Consider the following 25835-nt stretch of genomic DNA (forward strand, 5'->3'; position numbering starts at 1 on the left):
CTTACCACCTGAGTGTCTGAGCCCCCGAAACCGCCAACATGTCTAAAGCCAATCACAGCCAGAACAGCAGATGGCATTCCTTCAGCTCCCTTGCAATTGCTGTACTTGGCTAGCAGTGACAGCCTTTCAGACTTACCATGGCCCTGGTGCACTTTTTCACGCAAACCCTCCACCACGTCACTTAACAACATCTTGTGTGGGACAATGTCAGGCATGTGTCCCAGCGATGAAGCAAGAAGCAAACCACCAACACAAATTGGAAACTATTTTTTGTACCTTTTTGTTTTATTTACAGTGCTGAAACAATATATATATATGACAGATATAATATATATATATATATTATTAAAAAATGCACCCGTGTCTGAATTTACAAAAAAGTGGAAATTCAAAAGGTTTGGTCCATTGTTTAAAAAGCAGATCGATCCGGTTTGTGGATGCTGGTTTATGCAGGTCCAAGCTAAAGTTCCTGCAGGAGAAAGAGGAAGACAGAAAGGGCATAGGAGGGGTGGTGCTACGGGCAACTTTTTCATCTAAGTAAAAATACTTTTCTAATCTCTGCTGGAAATCCTGCATGAGGGCAGCGTGAGGATGTACTTGAACAGACAGGTTTATAGTAAAGGGAGAGTGGCCTGGGGTGATGAAGTCACTCGGAAGTCACCAGGGCGTGATTACTGGAGAGTATTTATTACAACATGTTCTTACCAGACTAGCTGCATCTTCCCCCACCCATGGTTGAGAATCTACACAGCTCTTTAAGGAAAGTACTTGATGAACTCATTTTTTTTTTTACAATTTATCCTTTCCTGTCCAGGTAGAACCTTACAATCTCTGCGTTTATGGCTGCATGCATTCTGACTATCAGAGCAGATATCAGAGGTTGTCCTTCTAGTACATTCAATGAATCCACTTGTTCGTGGATTATGAATGAAGTTATCTAAGTATGACAGAGCTAGCTGAGTGTCCTGCCTTCAATATCCTCAAGCAATGTCCTCACAGAAGTCTGACTGGCCCCAATCAAATGGATACATGTAGGGTTTCAACTAGCCCATCTGTTTTGCAGTAAAGCTAATAGACAGCCAGAATAGCGCCTTTTTTTCACCCGTGGATGAGTCAGACACTTTGCAAAGAATTCTGCTTCTCACAAAGATCGAAATGTCTTTGTTTTTGAAAGCCTCCTTCCTTTGGCCTTCCTTTATTGCAACTGACCAGATGACGTACATTTCCCCACAGCCACGGTTATGAAAAAAAAAATGGTACCAGAATGCTAAACATTTATCAATGATGCTGGGCCTGCGATAATGCGGCACTGTCTAGTCCACCCATCCCACATTGCCAACACGAGCTAGGAAGCAAAGGGTCTGGAGGGCTGGAAGGAATTTGTTGTTGATAGCATTGTTTTTGTACGCAGGCGCAGCGGGTCACTTTCTGACGTTTGTATATCAGGGGAATTGATCCTGACGAGAAGGCAAGAAAGGCACAGGAGTTCTGGCAGTTGCACATGAAGGGCGACTGGACACGAGGGCCTGGAGGCCTTGGATTGTCGTCACGCTATACCATGGCTTTAGAGACCCGGTTCTGATGCCAGAGTAGGCTGTATGCTCTTGCTCTTCTAGCCCAGTGGGCTGGATTTAGGGCTCGGTACTCAGGATGCTCAAAGCCTTGTAATGTTATGTCTTGTTCCGGCTGCATCTCTTTGCTACTGTCTTATTTCTGTGCCTATCAATTGCTCTCCTGGGTCCTTCACTCAGCCTTGGCTGCCATCTTGCATCTGATTGTGCTATGAGTCTCTCGCCCCTCTGTCCTGGGTCCACTCCCTGCCTCTTTGCCTAAGCTAAACTCCACTGGCCCTCCACAGACGGCTCATGGGTGGGATGTGCGGAGCAAGGAACTGTAGAGCGGGCTGGGAATGGAACATGATGGCGGCCATGAGTGCGAGGCTATGGGGCATCACTGTGCGCTATGACGGGGGCCACCAGTGTGATAGTAGGCGGCAGGCGTGTGGGAGACGCAGGGATCTGAGATAGTGGGGCACTGGCAGGATGTCCAGTGGCAGAGGTGTGGGACGGGTCGGAGTATGAGCCTTGGGTCAGTTGCTGGTATCAGGGTTTGGGGGTCTGACAACGCGATGTGCTCGGTGGATATGATGTCCTTGGGGCGGGGGGGGGGCTGTGTTGAAATATCTGTGCAGGGCTTTTTTGTGACATGAGAATATGGGTTGGAGGGGATACAGCTCAAATGATCAGGGTGGAGGTTTAGGGTGTGTGTGTGTGGGGGAGGGGGGTGGGGGAGAGCGACGGGTGGGGTGCTCGGGGCAGCTCAGGCGTCGCTGGAGTCCCCATTCTCTGTCTTCTGCCTTTTTGTGTCCTCCACGTCATCCTGTGAAGAAAGAGAGAGAAAGAAGAGGCTGGTTTAAACCACAGACGCAGGAGCCTCCACCACAGTGAGGATCTTCGAGCCTTGTAGCCAGTCCACCCACCCCCAAAAAGGGCCTTCTGTGGCTGGTGTGTGTGTGTGTGTGTGTGTGTGCACATTTGGGTGTGGGTCGGGCAGCAGGTCTTGGTGAAAGCCATCCTTCATGTCTGCCTGTCTCCATGCCACTGTATCTGCACCTGTGGTTGCCTGGCCATGCTTGTGAATGTGTACCTGTGTCTGACTGTGTCTGTGTTGCCTGCCTGCCTCTGTTAGCTGGTTTGGCACAGATAGACCGAGGCTAACACCAAACCTCTGTAATTCAAAGACACCCTGGGGCATGACTGTGGAGAAAGGCATGCAGCACCCAGCCACCACACACTGACCACACATGGCACCCTCACATAGCTCGCTAAAGCTAGCACGGAAAGTCATTACAGGTTCGGCTGAATGGCAGCACGCAGGGCCAGTAAGTCACGGGACTCGTTAGAGTTGTGGTTATTCGCCATCTTGGAGTCCCATTGGTCTCTGATTGGAATACTGGATGTAGAGGTACCATTTCCACTTAAAACTTGGCTTTTTGGTACATGCGTGCTAAACCCCATAATTGTGCAGAGCATCGAGAATATTCCAAGAATCCACTGTTTTTGCACATAACCGTATGACATGCAGTCAGGCACTCAGACTCGGTGGCATACAGGGCTCAAGTCGTGGGTACACGCAGGGGGACGGAGTCCCCCCACTTTATTCAGAGGGGGGACTCCGTCCCCCCCAGCTAAAAGAGAAACATTGGATGTACTCTTTGAATTCATGAATTAAAGCAGACCTTGACTGCAGTCGTTAGGTTTGGAGCCGGACATTTCACCACTGCACTATATAACCGATCAAAAATAACAAACAACTAAAGGTGAAATATCCCATTTCGGTACTGCAAGTCCCAGGGGAAACATTTGTAGTGGTTCTTGGAGTTTAAAACAAGCACACCTTTTAACGTTTTCAAAAACACTATTACAAGAAAATATCCTGTCTTGGTTTTGTGCGTGTGTTCATTTTATGAAAGGCAAACGCCATTCGTCCAGTTCGATTTGGGTGGTTATGCAAAGCCAATTTAATTAAATGCGCACATGTCACCTTGATATGCAAATTTCTGGCGACATCACATCCCATTGCGTTTGTTGATGAGTCCCCCCACTTTAATTTTTAGGACTTGACCCCTGGTGGCATACACACATGGCAGGTGAGCACCTGTTCCCTGCACAGCACAGGCCTGTTCTCTGCGTCTCCTTCTGGCGACATAGGCCTGGAGTTGGCTGGTTATGGGGGCACCTGGCAGTGTGTGGAAGCAGCAAGGTCAGTCTTCGGGAGAAGGGCAAGTTGCGGGTTGCCACTGTCGCAGCAGGAGGTGGAAATGTCAGGCGTGCTTTGGCAGACAGCGCCGGGAGACCAAGGGGACAGCTTTCTATTTGGAGAAGGGAAAGTTATATGTGGCGATTTCATCTAGTGCGTGAAGTGGGGCGCGGCTTATGAGAACCACCCGTCTGGCCCGCAGCGTCTACATCACAAGGCAGGAATGTCAGCTACAGCGCCTTGCAGCTCATCGGATCAGAGAGCCGCAGTCAGAAAAAGGAAGAGAACGCGAAAGGGGAATATGAAGAGAGAAACGTGTGATCTGGGGGGTGCCATTGCGTCACCACGAAGGAAAGAAGGAGGCAGGCAACCCCAGAGTACCCTCCAAAGACAATCGGGTGACCCAAGAAGTAGAGGCGATGGGGCTGCCGTGCTACCGGGATAAAAGCCAGGCCCGGTGGCCATCCCAGAAGAAATCAAGCAACATAATCTATGTCTATGCTCTGAATTTCATCCAGTAACGCCTTTTCTCTCTGCAGTGGGCAACCTACTGGAACAGGTGTGCTCTATGCAAGATGCATCTTCAAGAGAGGAAAACAACCAATACATTCCCATCTATTTCCCGTGCAGCTTGGGTCCAGCCAACCCTATGCAGATCTGCTATTGGGTGCTCTGACTCCCCCGCCTCGTGTCTCCATTGGAGATCGGAAAACGCAGAATTGATGGTTGCTGTGGAGTATTAGATGTGTGTACAAACTGTGTGCACACATAGGTTCCTGTTTCTTTTGATCAGAAGATCCATATGGCGTACTACGGATTATGGGGCAGGCATCTGAACGGACCTGCAGGCAAGCCCTATTACACGATCTGTGCTGCCAAATGACCCTAGGTCACCAAGATCACCTTAGTCCAGACCTGGCTTTTTAGATAACATCACTTTGCATGCCGGGACTTGTAGACTCATGTTTCTAATGACAAAAACGAAATTGCTTGCCCGGCACAAGAGCCTGCGAAAGGTGACCCAGAAGACTTGGGACCCTTTAGCAGTGACAACATTCTCAATACTTAACATCTCCATTGGTTATTGGTAAAGAAGGGCATTAAAAGCGATAAGACGAGGGCTCCTTGCTTGATGACTGGGAATATTCAAGCAGCATGGGAATCTAGCAACGATCCAATGCTGGGCAAACATATGTCCTGCCAGTGGGGTTCTGTTAAAGGTACCTGATACAATCAGGGGCTTTGTTTCTATGCAGAAGGTCTGGTGGGTGATCAGAATAGAAGTCTGTCTCATTTTTAATTGGGCTCTGATCCTATGGAAAGGGCCTTATCCACTGACTCTTTGATGTCCCCCTTCAATGGGATTTTGTTTGGTTATTCGGGGTGTAAAAGAGGCACAGGGTTTGGGGGTCTTGTTTCTGGTTGCCATGCTTATTTGACCTCTGACCATGAACAAGTGGTAACCCTGGCCACCATCTATCTCCATTTCAATGCATTACAGCTGCTTCTTGATGAACTGTATGATATATTGTGGAATTCGGAGGACCATTTGGTGTGTTTTGCAGGCATGATGAGTGCAGACACCTGGTGATTTACAGTTTGAAGATGTCATCTTGAAAATGTATTCGCATTCAGTAGGTTTGGCGGGTGAACAGCATGAACAACAACCAGGCATAGACCTTTCAAAGATGCCTTCCTGCTACTCTCACCCGAAATTGCCTTTTCCCACTTTGAGATGTCTGCACTTTGCCCTTTATCAACACTGTTACACTGTGTGCTGCTCGGTGGCAACCCTTTACCTCAAAGTATAAGCACATAATGCAAAGTCTGTTATGGGGTCGCTACGCATTTGGCAATTAAGTAAACATGCAATATTTGGAAACACCACATGTTGTATTACCACATATGGTATATCACCTGTCTACGGTCCTTTGCATTTAAAAATGAGGAATAACATTAGAATTTGCGTGACCGCATGGTTAAAGGGCTTCATGCTGCGTGATGACTCTTTACTCAGAAACAAAAGGAGAGTGTAAGCGTCACTCAATGAGCAGGTACTCCACCGCAGGAGGAGTGCATGCTACACTTTCCCACAGAGGGTACAGAACCGACAGCAGCACTGCAACCATCGCCTACACTTAAAATACAGCATTAACAGAAGCACAGCAAGCATCCCTTGCACAGAGAACAGGTACAGAACATCCAGCAGTGCTTTAAGCTTGCCACGCGCATGGACCATGTGCACCGTGGGCAAGCTTTATTCACACGCAGACCAGGTACACCGTCATTACAAGCACAGAAAGCTTCCCTTGCACACAGAACAGGTACAGAACATCCAGCAGTGCGTTAAGCTTGCCACGCACATGGAGCATGTGCAGCATGGGCAGAAGTAGTGCAAGCTTCATTCACACACAGAAGAAGTGCACCGTCATTACAAGCACAGCAAGCTTCCCTTGCACACAGAACAGGTACAGTATGCCAGCCCTCAGAGACGTCATGCAGCAGACAAGCCTTTCACCCAAGGAGCCCGGGTTTTTAGCCACGCAGCTCCTTGAGTTTAAGGGCTGCCTGCTGCGTGTGAGAGCTGGGGTGCACCGGTGTCACACCTTTGGTACACCTAGCCCCTCCTTTTGTTAAAAGTGAGGGCTAGGGCAGAATGAAGGTAATACTGCCAGTGTGCCCTAGCTCCCCAGCTTTCAAAAGCCCCCTCCCCTTAGTTGAGAGGGGCTCTCGCTAGTGGCATGACCTAAATGCACACATACTTAGGGCAGCGTCGCCTAACGAGAGCCTCCTCTCCCCTCAATTTACCATCCCATTTAAAGCACTGGAGGCTGGTCAAGACTGGCCGCAAGCTGCTTCTTTAGGATAACTCCAGGTAATGTCATCCATTTATTTATTTATTTATTTATACATTTGGAAAGCGCCCTACGCCCGTAGGCATCAAGGTGCGGAAAATAGCATCTGCATCCACTGTGCTAAGTGGAATGTGGATGTTTTAGTACAGCTCCTACCACCCAGAATAAATGGAGCGCACTCCGACTTGTGCAGCTGGAAAGAGTGGGCAGAATGGAAGCAATTGGAAGAGATGGTAGGAAAACAGGGGAAAGGAAAGAACTAAGTTGGTAATCATGAAGTAAGGTATGCCGTGTAATAGCCCCAGCAGGGAGGAACAGAGAAGAGAAAGGACGGCTGTTTCATGACCTCTTCAAAGAGAGTGTGGGAGGATGTGGGACGGCAAAGGTAGGGACTCAGTGCCTTGCCGCGCTCCACCAGGGGACGAGAGGAGACGGGGAATGAGAAGGAAAGAGAATTAGCCCTACCAGAAAGATAAGGAACGCCCTGCTTTGCTATACTATGTACATACTCAGCTGGTGCAGTTTATATATGAATAAGCAATTAACTCTGTACAAACCAGTGGGGGCCTTGATCAAATCATCCCCAGGTGAGAACCAAAATGATTTGGAAAGACAGCAAGGACTGGGGCTTCTGTCTTTTCTATGTGTAAGAAGAGTATGTGGAATGCTCTGGGCCACCCTGGGACACCTCGCCACACACGCAGCGTGGGGACGACTGCCACAAGGCCGCATCCAGGCTCTCACCTCGTCCTCGGCCGACCTCTTCACTGCATGGGTCTCATATACATCGTCATCGTCGTCATCGTCTACGTCATCATCTGAAAGTGAGAAACCGCAGATTAGGGCACAAGCTCTAGTTTGGCCAGCAACATTTTTAGTTTTGTCTCGGGATGATAGCTCAGGGGCAACGTGCTCGCTATGGGAGCAAGGCGACACAAAGCAACACAGGTTCGATCCCCGGGTCCGCGCTTAGAAACCTCTGGGTATTAAGCACATTATAAATAACCTATCATATCATAACATGCATCCACCACAGAGATGGGAATTAGGAACAGCAATGGAGACTAAACATGACGCTCTCCATGTGTCTAGAGAGAAAACACATCTCGAGCAGGGGTCTGCCGCCTGTGGCTATCCAGATGTTTTGGACTATGACTCCCATGATCCCTCACCATTGAACGTGCTGGCGAGGGCCAAAGGTTGCAGATCTCTGATCTAGAGGCAGGTCAAGCTTCACTCACATCCATGAAAAGGTACGCCATGAGCAGCAGCGTGTCAAGATTCCCTTGCCGATAACAGGTACTGTGCAGTCAGCAGAAGTGTAAGCGTCACTCACTGAGCAGGTACTCCACCGCAGGAGGAGTGCATGCTACACTTTCCCACAGAGGGTACAGAACCGACAGCAGCACTGCAACCATCGCCTACACTTAAAATACAGCATTAACAGAAGCACAGCAAGCTTCCCTTGCACAGAGAACAGGTACAGAACATCCAGCAGTGCGTTAAGCTTGCCACGCACATGGAGCATGTGCAGCATGGGCAGAAGTAGTGCAAGCTTCATTCACACACAGAAGTGCACCGTCATTACAAGCACAGCAAGCTTCCCTTGCACACAGAACAGGTACAGAACATCCAGCAGTGCTTTAAGCTTACCATGCACATAGAACATGCGCAGCATGTGCTGAAGTAGTGCAAGCTTCATTCACACACTTATACAGCAGAAGCAGCAGACCTGCAATAGTTCCTCATGCAAAATAACTGGTGCCGCATGGATAACAGCTGTTCAAGCTTCCCACATGCACAGGTTTGGCACCACATTAACAACAACAGTGCCAGCCCCACATCTTTAGTATAGGCACAGCACCTCCTACCACAGTGCAAGATTCTCTCACGCAAAAAACAGGTAAGCAACTGCAACAGTAAAGCATAGAACAGGTTCAGCTCAGGCAGCAACAGTGCAAGCATCTTTCACGCATTGAAAAAACATAGCACGTGCAGCAGCAGTGCAAGAGTCTTTCACGCATTGAGAAAGCATAGCACGTGCAGCAGCAGTGCAAGAGTCCTCCACGCATTGAAAAAGCATAGCACGTGCAGCAGCAGTGCAAGCATCCTTCATGCATTGAGAAAGCATAGCACATGCAGCAACAGTGCAAGTGTCCGTCACACATTGAGAAAGCACAGCACGTGCAGCAGCAGTGCAAGAGTCTTTCACGCATTGAGAAAGCATAGCACGCGCAGCAGCAGTGCAGGAGTCATTCACACATTGAGAAAGCATAGCACGTACAGCAGAAGTGTAAGAGTCCTCCATGTATTGAAAAAGCGTAGCACGTGCAGCAGCAGTGCAAGCGTCCTTCATGCATTGAGAAAGCATAGCACGTGCAGCAGCAGTGCAAGTGTCCGTCACGCATTGAGAAAGCATAGCACGTGCAGCAGCAGTGCAAGTGTCCGTCACGCATTGAGAAAGCATAGCACGTGCAGCAGCAGTGCAAGAGTCTTTCACGCATTGAGAAAGCATAGCACGTGCAGCAGCAGTGCAAGAGTCGTTCACACATTGAGAAAGCATAGCACGTACAGCAGCAGTGCAAGAGTCCTCCATGCATTGAAAAAGCATAGCACGTGCAGCAGCAGTGTAAGCATCCTTCATGCATTGAGAAAGCATAGCACGTGCAGCAGCAGTGCAAGCATCCTTCATGCATTGAGAAAGCATAGCACATGCAGCAACAGTGCAAGTGTCCTTCACGCACTGAGAAAGCATAGCACGTGCAGCAGCAGTGCAAGTGTCCGTCACGCATTGAGAAAGCACAGCACGTGCAGCAGCAGTGCAAGAGTCTTTCACGCATTGAGAAAGCATAGCACGTGCAGCAGCAGTGCAAGAGTCGTTCACGCATTGAGAAAGCATAGCACGTACAGCAGCAGTGCAAGAGTCCTCATGTATTGAAAAAGCATAGCACGTGCAGCAGCAGTGCAAGCATCCTTCATGCATTGAGAAAGCATAGCACGTGCAGCAGCAGTGCAAGCGTCCGTCACGCATTGAGAAAGCATAGCACTGAGCGGATTTCCCCCCAGCTCTGAGCTGGGGGGAAATCCGCCAAAGCCATGATCTGGCAGACCCTTAAATGCGGCGGTAATAGCACTACTGCCGCATTTAAGTGTTACCGCCAGACTCGTGATGAGGCCCTAAGTGAACAAACGTCTTACCACTTAAATGTACAAAGATACTCCTGTTTCATCAACTTCTGTGATTGACCTCTATGGAGAACTTACTGGTGCATTCACAGGACCGGTTTGTGAAAAGAACCTGAGTTCACTTGTGTGTCATTTTATGCTCAAACCTAATGTCTCTCGGTGGTCGACACATGACTTCATCATGCTATGTATGTTGCTATGACGTCAACGCATTATAGCATCACAGTGCAGGCAGGGTTATGAGAAAATCATATCAATTGGGCTCATTAGAAGTTCCCCGGTCTGGAGCAAATGCTTGTAATTCCGACACCAGCATGTTTTCCGGACCAGGGAAACACCTGGTTTCTTTTGGGGGCAGTGATGTACCGGCAAATATATGCCAGAATCGCTGGTCTTATGCGACTGCATGGAATGGGAATTTACTGGCGTCTCTGCGCCGGTAATATCCCGGTAATACTGGGATATCGGGTAGTGGAAACGGTAAAGCAGTTTTGCCGGCATCCCGTCGGATGTACCGCCGGTATCCATGCCAAACTGGAATAAGGGCCAATGAATCAATTTGGTCGGAAATTCAAAACTATGCATTAGCCTTCCAAGGGGACTATACTGATTACAGAGCAACAAGTTTAATGAATGAGTAGCAAATCAATAAAATGTGAAATCGAAAAATATCACAATTGTAAAAAAGAAAAAAATATTGATCCTCAATCCATAAAAATTATGAGCTCTCTCTATTGAATCTAGCGCAGGTGTCGCTTGATGTGTTATTTACATAGAACATATTTACATACAATATCACACAAATGAAATTGGTACTCATTTATCGACGTAGGAAGGATGAAAGGCTGAGTTGGCCTTGCTGGGATTCAAACCTGCAACCTGCAGATCACACACAGATTGCAACAGTCAGCGCTTAACCCGTTGAGCTATCTTCCTGACATAATCATACCAGTCAGGATCAGGATAAGCTTCCCTTAAAACACACAGAAGATTCAGCAAAGACAGCAGCAGACCCGTTTGTCATCATACACTCCCTGCTGGAAGGTGCCTGAGTGGACCTCTAAGTCCTTGGTCGTTCTACCCCGTCTGGCCGAGCCGGAGAGCATCCTCACCTTCTTCCTCTGGGTCCTCCTCTTCCTCCGGATGTTCGTCATCTTCACCCTCTGCTCCATTTTCTTCCTCCTGCAGAACAAGAGCAGAGAAGACCCTAGTTATTGGCTGTAATGTACAAGCCCCCGAAAATAGGGAGAGAGATGAAGGACATAGGGCGGGCAGGTGGAAGCTTCCTACTAGACACCCAATCAGAGAGCAGTCCTGCAAGTCTCAAAGGGGCACTGTTATCACGAAGGAGATCATGACTTTCCACTTGACCAATAAACAGAGATATCTTTATTTACGTATGCATGTCAAGAAAACATTTCACCTCTCATTTTGGGGATGGAAAAATGAAGCCTCTGCACTGCCTTATTAACGGTGCCGGTGCTTCCGTGGCGGCTTGCCTACAGTGGCCGCTGTGTCCAGCAGGGCCAGCCTTGTTGGGCATAGCAGCTCTGGCAGGCAAACCCATAGTGTGCCAGTACAGAAACAACGGTGCCGGTAGGCTTACCAGCACGTTTCCGGACCGGCACACTTGTAATGCAGGCCATAGTCTATGTCTATAGACCCTGAGGAGCATCCGGAGTGTGTGGCCTGAGATTGCAGGCTGAGGGCCTCCTGTTTGGGTCCCAAGGCCCAGATTATGTACCAGAACACAGCTGTTATTAATCGTCAGCAAGGTGCAAAGCTACCAGAGTGCAATGTACGTCTAGGTAGGATAACCTCCAGCGAAAGGTCGCCTATTGTACAGTTAGATGCTGCATTGTTAACAATGGTGCATCAGTTGAAATATGACCCATTCCAATCTGTAGGTGCTCAGCCAGTCCTGTTTTTATCTTTGCATTCTGGGACCTGTCAGAGTTTTATAACGGGGAAAACCAGAACTACATGTCCCACAATGCAAAGGAGAAAAAAAACAAGACTGGATAAGCAACTGCAGATTGGAATGGGTCATGTTGGCAACTATACATCACTGGGGCGTCTCTTACTTGTTCCGTATAGTGTTTGCATATGTGCTGACGAAGTAGGTTTAGTCACACATATTTGGGTTGGAAGTAAAAGCATAATCGAACACTCCGTTGAAATGAATTGAGCCCATTGGATTTTTGTAAGCGGCACACAAGAACTGCACATAGAAAATGGCTCTGTGCAACTCTCCACATTACACTTGCCAGAGCCACAAAGGAACATTCGGGAGGCCTCGCTAGAGGGCACTCTCATCATCCAGGCGAGCTGGGAAGGGAAGGGCTGGGTGCCCTCTTACCTCACGTGGCAGCTGCTTCTTCTTGTCTTTCTTGCTGGATTTGTCTACCACCTTTTCCTTTTTCTCCTTGAGGTCCTGTGAGGGGAGAGAGGGAGAGAGAAAGATGGGTGAGATATATAGCGCTGCAGAGAGGGAAGGAGGGAAGGCAGGAAGAGATTTAAACGCAAACGAGCAGGGAGGAGAATGAGAGGCACAGGGAAGGAAAAGAATGATAACGGCGGAGAAATCCTTTCCCCCATAAGTGGGGTTTTAGAGACAGTCTCTAATGCATTTCGTTCTTTTTGTTTTCCTTTCCACTTCATAGAAAGGGTGCTGAGCCACTCCCAGGCCCCTCGCCTTTCCCTAAACACAGAAACAGCAAGAAGCCAAAACCCAGAGGCTTAGCCAGTATTGTCTAACAAGTGGGGCCTGAAGCTAATGTAGTTGGGCCCACTGCAGTGACATGAACATCTGTAAATGCCCGCACAGCACTGCTGAGTGGGCATTTGTAGATTTTGGATGGGCCTTGCCCACTCAGGACCTACCCTGTCTACGCCTCTGCCAAAACCAGAACTTTCCAGGTGGAAAGTGGCTAGACTGGCCCGCGTGGCTGGGAAAATGCGAAGAAGGATGTGTTCATGTTTGGGAAGCAGGCTGTGCTTGTGTAAAATCACACGAGGACAATAGGACGAACACGAGCACGTTTCTATATAACGCTTTGTGCTCGATTACTCCAATGTTTTAAGTTCTTGGCAAAGAATAGATATTGTTTTCATCCAACCCAGTTGATTGACCTTGCCGGGATGTTGCAGTCACACCTGTGAAAGTAGGCGGCATGCACATCTCTGAAACAAGCGCATAACTCTGTGAGCTATCCTAGTCATGACGGTATCATCCCATTACTGCCCAGACCATCACCGTGAATCCGAAAATGTTGAACTGGTTACAACTAATGTGTGTGAAAATATAGAGTATTCATTGGAGTGGGCATATGTGGGGCAGGGAGGATCTCTGGGGGGTCTCCCCCCGCATTTATTTTCACATAAAGTAGTTGTGAAAAATGTGACATTTTCAGATACGCACTGATGGGTGTGGTATTTTCATGTCGATCCGACATGACCGGCAACTCATGTCACTATGGAAGGGGGGGGAGACAGTAAAGCATGGACCAATAGTGGTCACTGGTAACCATTTTGGGAAAAGATCAATGGAAATTCAAGTTGTCTCCCCATTAGGACTAGTCATGCTCTGAAACCAACACTACTGTGTTAAGAGCGAGGTCACAGGCGTGCAGGGTCGGAATGGGCCATAAAGTTGTCTCGGGCACCAATGAAAACGTGGCCCGCAGTTTCAAATTACTATTATTCCTTTTGTAACACTGTTTCAATAGTAACCAAGCGGGAGTGTCTTGATAAAGTGTGATGCAAACTGTGCTTTAAAGAATATGTATTCAGCAACACTGGACAAAACTACTAGCTACAGAGTGAATTAAATCAAGCTGGCCCAAATTGGCCAAAAACTGGCCCACTTTGACCCAAAAAACTGCGCCACACCAGCATTTTGTGTTTTTGCTTCGGCCATGGGCCTAGTGCACTATAGGCCAGTCCGACCCTGCACGCGTGCCTTTGCCTGAAAGGGGAACAGAAAGGCAACTCTGACTCCGTGTTCCTAGGAAAGCAAAGGTACACTCTGCTTTGATCTCACTCGTATATCATTTCGGAAGTGGTAGTCTTGCTAAGATCACCTTTAAATCTAGGAATATCTAGATCAAGAAATATACGAAGAAAGATCCTGGGGTGGCTGGCAGTGGGCGGGCACTCGGGACAAGTCTTCCATAATAGAAAGTATTGTAGCCCGTGCTGAAGACCACCGGATCTTGGCCCTTTCTCTGCTTAAAAAGGGCTTGGTTTTCTCCGGGCCCATAACAGATTCTATTGGACCATCACCTAGTGTTTGCTCCTCAGAGGATCAGAAAAAACACCTTTTAAAGGGACGGGTTGTTGTCCTCCGGAGATGTTTGAGAGTGGCTTAAAATGGCCACAATCAGAGGGCTGAGGGCTACAGGGAGACTTTCAAAGAAAAGGAGTAGTCTTCAGGAAGTCAAAGAAGTACAGGGAGGAAGGAAGGGAAAGGATGGAGAAGAGGAGACCAAGACTGGAAAAAGAGGCAAGAGAAGAGAAGTGTTAGGAAGTTGAGTGGGACATTGGAAAATGGCCAGTGGGATAGAGTTGCAGAGGAAAAGGAGGGGGAAGAAGAGTGCAGGGGGGATAGTGGAAGGAGTAGAGGAAAAGAAGGAAGTGGTGTAGAGGAGGGTAATAATAGAGGAGAGAGGGGGTGCAGGGAGGCATACAGGAGGGCAGGAGAATACATGTATGATTTCTTCAGGACCTACTGCAGGGGCCTGCAACATGTGGCTCTCCAGATCTTTAAAGCTGCAGTATTCACAATCCCGCCCCATGTACTGTGCTGGCTGGGGCTGATGGGAGTTGTAGGCCAAAACAACTGTAGAACGCAAGGTCACAGACCACTGTCCTTCTCGGTTGCGTTGAAGAAATGGGATTGCCTTCGTGAGATAATAGAACAGGACCATAGCTGAGGACACAATTGTGAGTATTGCTACCTGAAAGAGTAGGAAATGGCACAGGGAGTGGATTTGGGGTTACAAGTCTAAGGGCCAGATCAAGAGTAAGGCGGTATTCCCTCAGGTAAACTGCAAGTGGAAATGTCTGCATCATTCAAAGTCCTGCCGGCCTTTCTCTTATTCCCCATTTTGGAGTCCCACAGGGCTCCATGGGGACTTTGTATCAGTGCCTGTGGAAGTTACCACATGTGGTAGTGCTTTCATGGCATCTCGTGCCTCCACTGATCACCTCACTATTAAAAGCAGACCTTCCAGGATTTTGCGGCATGAAATGGCAAATTTTGCGGCATGAAATGGAAAATTTTGCGGCACAAACCTTTATTTATTGCGGCATTTTTGCGGGACATTTTGCATTAACTGGAGGGTGTAAGATTGCCACATTGCAGGAAATAGGCATAGTGCAAGGCTACAAGAGAGCCAGGGTATCAATATTATGTATCCTTTGTATTAATTTAACAGGAGGAGTCCCAGATGTCTCTGGCTTGGCACAACAGTGTTTGATTTGGCTACATTTCTGGTTTAATGTTCATGCCTATTTAATAGTATTAACTAAATTGATCATTATCAATTATAATGCTGAAAATATTCCCCTTCTATGTTCTCCAATCCCCCAAACACCCACACACCTCTCTCACCAACACACATCTCACCGACTCTCCATCACAACTTGCATTCCTTAACCTCTCACTCTGTCATACAAATGCTCACATGCTATGTCACACTGTCAAGTCACAATTTACACTGCCCAGCCCCTGCCACACGCCAAATCATACTCCCAATTCACACCTTACACTCTACAATTCCTCCCGCAATATACAGTCCTTCATTCTTTTGTGCTGCTTCTGCATCTTGCATCCTTTCTCCCATTCTATCACACTCTTCCCTCATCCTTTTTCCCAATCTGCAGCTCACTGCCTCTTTCTGGCCAACCGCTTCCTCTCTGCTTTCTGGCTCACTGGCCACACGCTCCCTCTACTTTCTGTACCTCTGCTCGCTCTCAGACTTCTGGCCCACCGCATCACTGCTTCCTCTGCTCTCTTGTGCAGCGCTTCCTCCTCTGACCCACTGCTCTCCCTCTGCTTTCTTGCCTATCACTTCACATCTCACCCATCACTCTCCCTCTCTCTCATAGTGTAACCATTTTTTTTATTTTTTTGAATGGTACATTTTGACCCAGTTCCTCAAATAATGTGGCATTTAAAAAAAGAACGGAGGATATGCTATTTTTAGACAACCCATTTTTGGAAATGAGAAGCTCACCTTATTCTCAAAGGTGACCGGCGCATTTCCACAGGCTTGAGCTGTAGCGCAAATTGTGCGCTGGCTAGCTGCCTTGAATGGTGATCTGGGTTGTTTGACCGAAGTGTAATTATTTGCGGCGGAATTGACCGTAGTCAATTTCGCTGAAAATTGATTTGCACTTCTGCCAAACAAGCCAAAATGTACCTTTCACTACCACCCCGCCCCCTCCCCTACTTAACTGCTGCCGCTTCCCCTGCAACCCTGCGGTGCCAGATCCGTCCCTCTAACGTGGGTTGGATCCAACTCCGCAGAGTCCCTTTTTCGTTACTTTCTTTTTTTCTGTCCCCGCCTCCAATTTTGAAGAAAAAGGGGAAAACATTTCTGCAACCACCCTAGACCAAAAATACTGAACATGGGGAGCGGGTGACACCCCCGCAACACATGTTCAGTATTTATAAAAATCGATCGAATAGTACTGGACGAAATAGGTCAAATTGGAACATTCGATAGATTTTTGTCATCAAAATGGCCAGTACTTTGAATAGAATCGCTCTCCCGACAGTGTTCTGCAAGCTCCCAGCGCCTTTCACAGGGACAGGCCCTCCAGGTGCCTGCCGCTGTAAAATGCGACCCACAAAAATTCATTTTTATCTTGTTTGAGGAACAGAAATGCAAGCGACACAGCAGCGGTTCATACCTTAAAAGAAATGCATGACAGGGTCAGGAAAGACCCTGACATGCAGTGGCAGCCCCACATCCCGTGCGCGTAGGGTTGCCTACAATTTCTACACATTTAAAAGTGCATCTTGCTTGGAAATGAGGGATGCGCTTTTAAATTGACAGAAACGCCACTTTATTTGATCAAGGAGGCGAAAATGGCCATCTGAATGGGCACGCATATAAAATGTGCCCATTCATGTGTCCCTTGTGGATTGGGCTGCACTTTTTTGGGGCGCAAGTGATGAGATGCATTAGCGCATTTCATTTCTTATGTAAAAAAAAAAAAAAAGTTGAGACCCTGGCACCCCGAGTATCATTTTTCTTAAAACAGTAATTTTTGCAAAGTTTTTTTTTAAAGATGCTGTTTTGCACAAAACGGCAGTTTTTGCTGCATTTTGCGCAAAACGGCCGTTTTCGCAGCATTTTGCGTGATCGCAAAATCGCTATAAGATGGTCCCAGGATTTTGAAACATAGCGATTGTATCTTGGCCTTGAACCTCACATATTGAAACTCCACTTGCAGAGTTTTCCAGTACTGGCTCTACGCGTCAAGCGGGCACCGCTTCTCAATAATGCCCATGTAGTGTGCATAACTTTGAGTCAGTCATCCACTTTTTTAATGAGCACTATAACAAGCAGCAGAGGAAATGGTTGAGACCTATTTGCAACATGTCCGACGTAAGGCACGTGGCAGTGGCCTACCATTTTTTCAAGATTATCTGATAATATATGGGTGCTGTAAACTGCCACCCAATATTTATGGGATCCTTGGCGGTGCAGGCGTACAGTGATGTAGGGTCACCTATGGCCAATCCTAATGGGAAATACCATCATTTAATTCTGTGGTGAGCTGATGGCGAGCTTAACAAACATAGGGTCACATTATGAGTCTGGCGGTAAATCGACAGTGAATCCACTGATTTACTGTTCCTTCCACCTGCTGCCGTGCCATTATCAAGGGTTTACGAGTGGCGCACTGCGGTATAAATCGTCATTTTTTTAATCCATGGGGATTTTTGGTGGATTTACCGTGAGCGGTAACTCTGTGCAGTAAATCCGCCAATTACGGGAGGTAAAGTGGAGGACTTACCGCCAGCATTTTGCTACAGGTGAACCCTCTACTTGACCTCCACACTCGTGAGTCAGCAGCGAGGTAATCTGCAGGTAAAGAGGAGGTACCAGAACGACCACCACTTTATAAACATTGTGTACACTAGTAAGTGAAAATGAGACCACACACAGCTTGGTGAGAGGGTACCTTGCGCCAGAGGTATCCCACCCTTTGCTGCCCCTAGTGCCAAGCAACATGAGTTGTCAGCTGGGGGAGGGATCTTTCCAACAAAAAAACAGGTGAAGAGGACAACCTAACCCACCCCATTGGAGGTGGGATCTCCAAAAAGGGAGGCAGAATATCTTTCTGCAGGTCTGCAAACGAAGGAAAGGTTATACATAGAGTAGGGAGGGAGGGGGCGGTCTGGAGCAGCCGTCTGCCCCTCTCACCCCTTTGCAAGAGGTAATCCTGACATTAAGTACTAAAGAGGATCTGCTGGAAATAGACAGAGGCTGAGCGAGCTTAAGTATTTAGCCCCATCTGTTTGTGTCTGTCCCTGTCTCCTGCCCACCTGTCCACGTACGTCTTGCCCGCCGGTCCCTGTCTGTTGCTGTTATCTCCGTCCCTGCTGGCCTGTCACTGTGGGTTCATCTGTCCCTGTCTGTCAGTGGCTGCCGATGTCTGTCTAGTCCTCTGTCTGTGCCTTGCTCTAGCTGGTCAGTGGCTGCCTGTGTCTGTCTGTCCCGTCCTCTGTCTGTGTCTTGCTTTAGCTGGTCAGTGGGTGCCTGTGTCTGTCTGTCCCGTCCTCTGTCTGTGCCTTGCTCTTGCTGGTCAGTGGCTGCCTGTGTCTGTCTGTCCCGTCCTCTGTCTGTGCCTTGCTCTAGCTGGTCAGTGGCTGCCTGTGTCTGTCTGTCCGGTCCTCTGTCTGTGCCTTGCTCTAGCTGGTCAGTGGCTGCCTGTGTCTGTCTTGTTCTCTGTCTGTGCCTTGCTCTAGCTGGTCAGTGGTTGCCTGTCGGTCCCGTCCTCTGTCTGTGTCTTGCTCTAGCTGGTCAGTGGCTGCCTCTGTCTGTCCCGTCCTCTGTCTGTGCCCTGCTCTAGCTGGTCTGTGGATGCCTGTGTCTGTCTGTCTGTCTCTTGCTGGTCAGTGGCTGCCTGTGTCTGTCTGTCTGTCTGGTTCTCTGTCTGTGCCTTGCTCTAGCTGGTCAGTGGCTGCCTGTGTCTGTCTGTCCGGTCCTCTGTCTGTGCCTTGCTCTAGCTGGTCAGTGGCTGCCGATGTCTGTCTAGTCCTCTGTCTGTGCCTTGCTCTAGCTGGTCAGTGGCTGCCTGTGTCTGTCTGTCCCGTCCTCTGTCTGTGTCTTGCTTTAGCTGGTCAGTGGGTGCCTGTGTCTGTCTGTCCCGTCCTCTGTCTGTGCCTTGCTCTTGCTGGTCAGTGGCTGCCTGTGTCTGTCTGTCCCGTCCTCTGTCTGTGCCTTGCTCTAGCTGGTCAGTGGCTGCCTGTGTCTGTCTGTCCGGTCCTCTGTCTGTGCCTTGCTCTAGCTGGTCAGTGGCTGCCTGTGTCTGTCTTATTCTCTGTCTGTGCCTTGCTCTAGCTGGTCAGTGGTTGCCTGTCGGTCCCGTCCTCTGTCTGTGCCTTGCTCTAGCTGGTCAGTGGCTGCCTCTGTCTGTCTGTCCCGTCCTCTGTCTGTGCCCTGCTCTAGCTGGTCTGTGGATGCCTGTGTCTGTCTGTCTGTCTCTTGCTGGTCAGTGGCTGCCTGTGTCTGTCTGTCTGTCTGGTTCTCTGTCTGTGCCTTGCTCTAGCTGGTCAGTGGCTGCCTGTGTCTGTCTGTCCGGTCCTCTGTCTGTGCCTTGCTCTAGCTGGTCAGTGGCTGCCTGTGTCTGTCTTGTTCTCTGTCTGTGCCTTGCTCTAGCTGGTCAGTGGCTACCTGTGTCTGTCTGTCCCGTCCTCTGTCTGTGTCTTGCTTTAGCTGGTCAGTGGGTGCCTGTGTCTGTCTGTCCCGTCCTCTGTCTGTGCCTTGCTCTTGCTGGTCAGTGGCTGCGTGTGTCTGTCTGTCCCGTCCTCTGTCTGTGCCTTGCTCTAGCTGGTCAGTGGCTGCCTATGTCTGTCTGTCCGGTCCTCTGTCTGTGCCTTGCTCTAGCTGGTCAGTGGCTGCCTGTGTCTGTCTTGTTCTCTGTCTGTGCCTTGCTCTAGCTGGTCAGTGGTTGCCTGTCGGTCCCGTCCTCTGTCTGTGCCTTGCTCTAGCTGGTCAGTGGCTGCCTCTGTCTGTCTGTCCCGTCCTCTGTCTGTGCCCTGCTCTAGCTGGTCTGTGGATGCCTGTGTCTGTCTGTCTCTTGCTGGTCAGTGGCTGCCTGTGTCTGTCTGTCTGTCTGTCTGTCTGGTTCTCTGTCTGTGCCTTGCTCTAGCTGGTCAGTGGCTGCGTGTGTCTGTATGTCCCGCCTTCTGCCTGTGCCTTGTTCTAGCTGGTCCGTGGCTGCCTGTGTCTGTCTGTCCGGTCCTCTGTCTGTGCCTTGTTCTAGCTGGTCCGTGGCTGCCTGTGTTCTAGCTGGTCCGTGGCTGCCTGTGTCTGTCTGTCCCGTCGTCTGTCTGTGTCTTGCTCTAGCTGGTCAGTGGCTGCCTGTGTCTGTCTGTCTGTCTGGTCCCCTGTCTGTGCCTTGCTCTAGGTGGTCAGTGGCTGCCTGTGTCTGTCTGGTCCCCTGTCTGAGCCTTGCTCTAGCTGGTCAGTGGCTGCCTGTGTCTGTCTGGTCCCCTGTCTGTGCCTTGCTCTAGCTGGTCAGTGGCTGCCTGCGTCTGTCTGGTCCCCTGTCTGTGCCTTGCTCTAGCTGGTTAGTGGCTGCCTGTGTCTGTCTGGTCCTCTGTCTGTGCCTTGCTCTAGCTGGTCAGTGGCTACCTGTGTCTGTCTGGTCCTCTGTCTGTGCCTTGCTCTAGCTGGTCAGTGGCTGCATGTGCCTGTCTGGTCCTCTGTCTGTGCCTTGCTCTAGCTCTTTCTTCCTGTTGTCCAGCTATACGTTCTTGTCGCTATCTGCCTGTCTGTCCCTCACTTTATCTGTTGGTCTGTCCCTCCATCTGCACATGCCTCACTCTGTCTCTTTCATCCTGTATCTGGCTGTAGGTTCTTGTCCCTGTTTGCCTAGCTAGCGTTCCTGTCTGTTATGGCAGCCCATTGCACCCCGTAAGCCTGTTTTATCCTGCCCCTGTTCCCCGCCTCCACCTCTTTCTGTCTTTATGCGCCTGTCTCTGTCTGCCGCCGTTCCAGCTCTGTCTTCCATGCTGAAGTCTAGATCACTGGGCCTTGCGTCTTTGGTGGAATTACTGCCATACTCGTTTACCATTACCGCCACTTGTAGTAGAGCAAAATCCTCACTATTGCAAGTCACAGCATGGCAACATCAATCGCGATTTTTAGAGACCATAGGACTCCATGGTGATTTTGTAGGAATTATTATGGGTGGTAATTCCAACATGGTAATTCCTCCAGTTTTTACCACTAATATCGAATAAATATCTCCAGTCAAGTGCTTGGGGTACCTAAGCTGCACTACTGCCAAACTCGCAGTACAGCAGTGCCGTAAATTGGATGTATTTCTGTTATCAACACTGCACCACCATACTCATAATAAAAATGTTGTCTGGAAGTCTGGGTTCTTAGGCTTAACCCTCAGCTGTTTCAGGTTTCCTGGCAGCATGTACATAACTACCATCAACCTATCAAAGCACACTGCTGTCTCCTTCTCTCTCTCTCTCTCTCTCTCTCTCGCTCTCTCGAATTCTCCTGCCTCCTAAAGCACTATATGAGCACCCAACAAAACATGACATGAGGTTGCCAGCGTGGAGTGTCCAGCTATTTCCTCTGAGGAATTGTGGTATCCTTTGCAATATAAACACTTATATAGCTATCCCCACCATTACACTGCTCCCCCTTTACCTCAATGCTCCCCTCATTTCACAGTGCTAGAATCTGCCTTCAGTTCTCATTTTTATATTGTATAATCGGTGTATCACTCTGTCCGGAAGGATAGAGAGCCGAAGGAAGGAATGGAGGGGGAGGGAGGAAAGAAGGAAGGGTTAAAGGGAGGAAAGCAGGAGGAAGAAAAAAGAAGAAGGAAGGAAGGAAGGAAGGAAGGAAGGAAGGAAGGAAGGAAGGAAGGAAGGAAGGAAGGAAGGAAGGAAGGAAGGAAGGAAGGAAGGAAGGAAGGAAGGAAGGAAGGAAGGAAGGAAGGAAGGAAGGAAGGAAGGAAGGAAGGAAGGAAGGAAGGAAGGAAGGAAGGAAGGAAGGAAGGAAGGAAGGAAGGAAGGAAGGAAGGAAGGAAGGAAGGAAGGAAGGAAGGAAGGAAGGAAGGAAGGAAGGAAGGAAGGAAGGAAGGAAGGAAGGAGTGAGTGAGTGTTGGGATGCCATTTTTCCATCATAAGGGGGAAAGCAATGGCCGCTCTAACAGTAGTAAGGAAGCGCGGTTTGGAGTCTGGCTGTGGCAAAGGCACCTCTCAACAGCTACATTCAACCTCTTCCTCCGAACTGAAGTGGGAGGGTATCTTTCTAAAGTGGCGCTGCGCCCCACCTCCTCTCACTCCTTCGCAGCCTGCACCCCGCTGGGATACAGCAATTCCCCAGGTTTTATGTGGAAGTGTTTTGTTTCTTACTGTGTACCGTGAAAAATAACAATCTTGAAAATATGAGTGATTCCATCATCCCATCAAAATACAGCACATGGAGGAGGGAAAGAACGGGCCGGGTGATGTCATCAGGTTATACACGCAGAAACAGGAGCCGGTGGGACATACTAGGGCAATGATGTCATGCAGTGACACTAGGGGCGGTGACATCATCAGAGTGAAAAGAGTCCAAGAACACAGGGGTGTCACCTGAGCAGTAGTGAATCCGAAGGCGGGAACAGAAGAGTGCTGACAGGATTATAACACCAGAGACATCAGCTGGGAGGACAATACCCGTGCAGTTACATCATCAAGATATGGATAAGCACAACGGGATGCACTAGGGACGTCATCGGGGAGCAATGACATCAACAAGGTATGGATAAGCACAACGAGGTGCACTAGAGACGTCATCGGGGAGCAATAAACATCATCGGGATACAGATAAGCATAACGGGGTGCATTAAATATGTCTTCGAGGAGCAATTACATCATCAGGATACAGATAAGCATAACGAGGTGCATTAGAGACGTCATCGAGGAGAGATGACATCATCGGGATACAGATAAGCACAACGAGGTGCACTAGAGACGTCATCGGGGAGCAATGACATCATCAAGATACGGATAAGCACAACGACATGCATTAGAGACGTCATCGGGGAGCAATAAACATCATCGGGATACAGATAAGCATAACGGGGTGCATTAAATATGTCTTCGAGGAGCAATGACATCATCAGGATACAGATAAGCATAACGAGGTGCATTAGAGACGTCATCGGGGAGAGATGACATCATCGGGATACAGATAAGCACAACGGGGTGCATTAGAGACGTCATCGGGGAGCGATGACATCACCAGGATACAGATAAGCACAACGGCGTGCATTAGAGACGTCATCGGGGAGCAATAAACATCATCGGGATAGAGATTAGCATAGCGGGGTGCATTAAATATGTCTTTGAGGAGCAATGACATCACCAGGATACAGATAAGCATAACGAGGTGCATTAGAGACGTCATCGGGGAGAGATGACATAATCGGGATACAGATAAGCACAACGGGGTGCATAAGAGACGTCATCGGGGAGCGATGACATCACCAGGATACAGATAAGCACAACGGCGTGCATTAGAGACGTCATCGGGGAGCAATAAACATCATCGGGATACAGATAAGCATAACGGGGTGCATTAAATATGTCTTCGAGGAGCAATTACATCATCAGGATACAGATAAGCATAACGAGGTGCATTAGAGACGTCATCGGGGAGAGATGACATCATCGGGATACAGATAAGCACAACGAGGTGCACTAGAGACGTCATCGGGGAGCAATAAACATCATCGGGATACAGATAAGCATAACGGGGTGCATTAAATATGTCTTCGAGGAGCAATTACATCATCAGGATACAGATAATCATAACGAGGTGCATTAGAGACGTCATCGGGGAGAGATGACATCATCGGGATACAGATAAGCACAACGAGGTGCACTAGAGACGTCATCGGGGAGCAATGACATCATCAAGATACGGATAAGCACAACGACATGCATTAGAGACGTCATCGGGGAGCAATAAACATCATCAGGATACAGATAAGCATAACGGGGTGCATTAAATATGTCTTCGAGGAGCAATGACATCATCAGGATACAGATAAGCACAACGGCGTGCATTAGAGACGTCATCGGGGGAGCAATAAACATCATCGGGATAGAGATTAGCATAGCGGGGTGCATTAAATATGTCTTTGAGGAGCAATGACATCACCAGGATACAGATAAGCATAACGAGGTGCATTAGAGACGTCATCGGGGAGAGATGACATCATCGGGATACAGATAAGCACAACGGGGTGCATTAGAGACGTCATCGGGGAGCGATGACATCACCAGGATACAGATAAGCACAACGGCGTGCATTAGAGACGTCATCGGGGAGCAATGACATCAAGGGTGGGAAATAGTGCAGTTACAACCTGCGTATGACATCCTGAGAGTAATACTATTGACCTGTGGGTGGGTAGTGATGCCAAGTTGGAAATATTAGGAATGGTAAACATATCAGAGTACATAGGCACAGAGGGCGAGCAGTGGCATGGACATGTGGTAAACAAGAGGGAAAACATTCAGAGTGAATATACAGCTCACAGGACATACACCATACACTGACATCCTCGAGGAGCAGAGGAGCGATGATATAAGAGCAAAAAGAAAAATCGTAACATAAGCGGGGAGAAACAGACGAACGATGACATCATCGAGGTAAAAATACAAGACAGAGAGCAAGTGGGAACATCACCGGGAAGGAAATATGACATCATCAGGAGACCAATGGAACATAGGGAACAAGTGGAGACATCACCAGGAAGGAAATATGTGAACTATGAGATCATCAGGGGACCAAAACAACAAAGAGAGCAGGTGGAGACATCCTCAGGAAGGAGCTACAGGAGCGATGACGTCATCAGGGTAAGAATAGAACACAGAGAGCAGGTGGAGACATCCCCGGGAAGGAAATATATGAACTATGACATCATCAGGGGACCAGTGAAACACAAGGGGCAAGTGGAGACATCACCAGGAAGGAAATATATGAACAATGACATCATCAGGGGACGAATGGAACATATGGAACACGTGGAGACATCACCAGGAAGGAAATATATGAACTATGACATCATCAAGGGACCAATGGAACACAAGGGGCAAGTGGGGACATCACCGTGAAGGAAATATATGAACTATGAGATCATCAGGGGACCAAAACAAAAAGAGAGCAGGTAGAGACATCCTCAGGAAGCAGCTATAGGAGCGATGACGTCATCAGGGTAAGACTAGAACACAGCAAGCAGGTAGAGAGATCCTCAGGATGGAGCTATAGGAGCAATGACGTCATCAGGGTAAGAAGAGAACACAGAGAGCAGGTGGAGACATCCTCAGGAAGGAGCTATAGGAGTGATGATGTCATCAGGGTAAGTATAGAACACAGAGAGCAGGTGTAGACATCCTCAGGAAGGAGCTATAGGAGCGATGACGTCCTCAGGGTAAGAATAGAACACGGAGAGCAGGTGGAGACATGCTCAGGAAGGAGCTGTAGGAGTGATGACGTCATCAAGGTACGAATAGAACACAGAGAGCAGGTGAAGACATCCTCAGGAAGGAGCTATAGGAGCGATGACGTCCTCAGGGTAAGAATAGAACACGGAGAGCAGGTGGAGACATCCTCAGGAAGGAGCTGTAGGAGCGATGGCGTCATCAGGGTACGAATAGAACACAGAGAGCAGGTGGAGACATCTTCAGGAAGGAGCTATAGGAGCGATGACGTCATCAGGGTAAGAATAGAACACACAGAGCAGGTAGAAACGTCACCAGGAAGTAAATAT

General features: G+C 48.7%; 1 protein-coding gene across 1 annotated transcript in view; it reads right to left on the reverse strand.

The window, feature by feature from the left end:
- Positions 1-264: 264 nt before the first annotated feature.
- Positions 265-25835, reverse strand: part of PTMS (parathymosin) — a 44005-nt gene continuing 18434 nt past the window's right edge. Inside the window, exons 2-5 of the mRNA XM_069650654.1 lie at positions 12160-12234; positions 10913-10982; positions 7359-7432; positions 265-2379 (exon numbers count right to left, since the gene is read on the reverse strand). Of these exons, the coding sequence (XP_069506755.1) occupies positions 2320-2379; positions 7359-7432; positions 10913-10982; positions 12160-12234 (279 nt within the window). The 3' untranslated portion in view covers positions 265-2319. The remainder of the gene's footprint in view (positions 2380-7358; positions 7433-10912; positions 10983-12159; positions 12235-25835) is intronic.

Source organism: Ambystoma mexicanum, chromosome 3p (assembly GCF_040938575.1).
Source record: "Ambystoma mexicanum isolate Mex_15411 chromosome 3p, UKY_AmexF1_1, whole genome shotgun sequence".
Classification (NCBI taxonomy): Eukaryota; Metazoa; Chordata; class Amphibia; order Caudata; family Ambystomatidae; genus Ambystoma; species Ambystoma mexicanum.